This window comes from Cebus imitator, unplaced genomic scaffold (assembly GCF_001604975.1).
Source record: "Cebus imitator isolate Cc_AM_T3 unplaced genomic scaffold, Cebus_imitator-1.0 Scaffold61, whole genome shotgun sequence".
In the NCBI taxonomy this organism is placed as follows: domain Eukaryota; kingdom Metazoa; phylum Chordata; class Mammalia; order Primates; family Cebidae; genus Cebus; species Cebus imitator.
Window position 1 is genome coordinate 294,137 of NW_016107376.1, and position 2,135 is coordinate 296,271.

At 33.9% G+C, this 2,135-nt stretch overlaps 1 protein-coding gene across 1 annotated transcript in view; it reads right to left on the bottom strand.

The window, feature by feature from the left end:
* PLXDC2 (plexin domain containing 2) overlaps nucleotides 1–2,135 on the bottom strand; it is a 427,121-nt gene that overhangs the window by 54,554 nt on the left and 370,432 nt on the right. Inside the window, exon 11 of the mRNA XM_037739047.1 lies at nucleotides 844–889. Coding sequence (XP_037594975.1) covers nucleotides 844–889 — 46 coding nt within the window. The remainder of the gene's footprint in view (nucleotides 1–843; nucleotides 890–2,135) is intronic.

Sequence of the window (2,135 nt, forward strand, 5' to 3'; positions counted from 1 at the left end):
AGGATTTCAAGACCATTCCGGACATTATGGTGGGATCCTCTCTTTGCAAAACATTTTAAAACTTAGCTGGGCATGGTGGCGCGTGCCTGTAGTCCCAGCTACTCAGGAGGCTGAGGCAGGAGAATTGCCTGAACCCAGGAGGCGGAGGCTGCGGTGAGCCGAGATTGCACCATTGCACTCTGGCCTGGATAACAAGAGCGAAACTCCATCTCAAAAAAAAAAAAAAGGAACAAGTTCTATTTCTAAAAACGTAATCAATGTCACTCACTATATTGTCTCAATAAAACTATTTTTCCCTAAAATTTTTGAGTACCTTTATAGATATTTCTAAATTGTCTTGGAAAACCTTTAAGTATGTTGCCAACAAGACATTCTTTCAAGTATCTAGTTTTTGTTCTTTGCTTCGAAGAACAGATAAAAAGACCTGCCCAATGTATTTTCATACGTAGGGCTCTGCTTCTTAACTTTATGCATAGAAGGTGCTGACCAAGCAGACAATTTTGTGAAACAAAATTGAACTCAATACATGTAGCTGTGTAGATAACTACACACAACTAAAATACAACAAGGAGTAGAACAGCAAAGAATACCAAGATGTGTGGTTGAATATTCCACTTTATCAGTGGTAATTGGTGTCACAGAGTTCTACAGACAAATACAAGGATGAGGATTTCATTTCACTTTCAAGCCAACCCAGTGACTTCTTCACATGTTAAATGCCAATAGAGAATAAAACACAACCTCACCTTTTATTTAGAAGCCCATATGGTCTTTCTCATACCAAAATAAATGAAATGAATTCATAGCTAAAAATGTTTATGAAAGAAAAGTGTCAATTCCTACCTCCATTATCTTTTAGATGTAGTGCTATCTTGGTATCATCTGGAAGAGAAATTCAAAGTTATTACAATAGAAGAGGATTTATTTCAAAGGAGCACAAATCTCATGACTAGTAATTGTCTACTAACTGCCTTGGTTGGAACATGACTAGATTTTGACAATTTATCCAGGTAATTTCTAGAACAATGACAGCACGTCCTTGCTTTACATTAGATAGATCTAAAATTTCCTAAAGAGATTGTAAAGTCAAGATTTTGATAACATCTTGAATGATTCTTAAGATCTACAAGAAAAGTAAACACTTAAAACTTAAAATGCAACTATTTTTAATTCCCTAAAATCACTTATTGTAATTAGAACCTATAGTTATGATCTTATTTATTCATTTTTATAAATCAAGATCAAGGACATTCCAAATTAATTGTGATAGTTAAGATTTGTCAATATTTACAAGTTTGACTCCAAAAGTTAAATGTTTATTCATTGCTAGAAAAGGTGACCAAAATTCTATATAAAAAGATCTTATCCTGACCAATCAAAATATAGGCTATATTTGTTTGTGACTATATTTGACTTTAAAGGGCAGGGTTTAAATTATAGGAATATTTTCATGGGCTTTAATATAATAATCCAAAATAATATGGATTGAAATATAATGTTGCTTATGAAAGCAGTAAAATGCACTTAGCAGCTGCCCTTCACCCCACTTTATTCCAGTTTACCTTATAATATCAAATTAAATTCCAATTAAAAGCAAAGGTTCCAAATTTAATTTAATTTCCTATTCAAGCCAAAGAAAGCAAGGCTTATAATAATAAACAAGTAACATCCCTTTATCCCCCTCAAACCTGATTTGTGACCAGTCTCATGCTTCTGCCCACTCCCTCCCGGTGGTATCATTCAGAATAGAAAATTATCATCTGTTGGGTAATACACCTTCTTCCTCCTGAGCTCCGCCCAAGCATTAGCACTGTCTAGTATTTCTGCCTTCCCTAGAAGAGGATATATTTTTTAAGGACAATTTCTATGACACATGCAGTGTCCCTGTATAGGTTATAGACTATACAGACATATTTTGTTGACTGCATTCTGGAAAACATTAGAATTACATATGAATAGAACTATCTATTGTTCAGAATCAATGGAAATTTTATAGGCATTTGCCTTTCTAACCTGTGATTGTGAAGTTGGATTTGTTTACTACAAAATTTAGCCACATAGAAATAAATCTGTATTTATTTTCTAGGAAGGAGAGGAAAAGAAGCCAGAATCAGTGGTAAAAGCCATATCTTAAA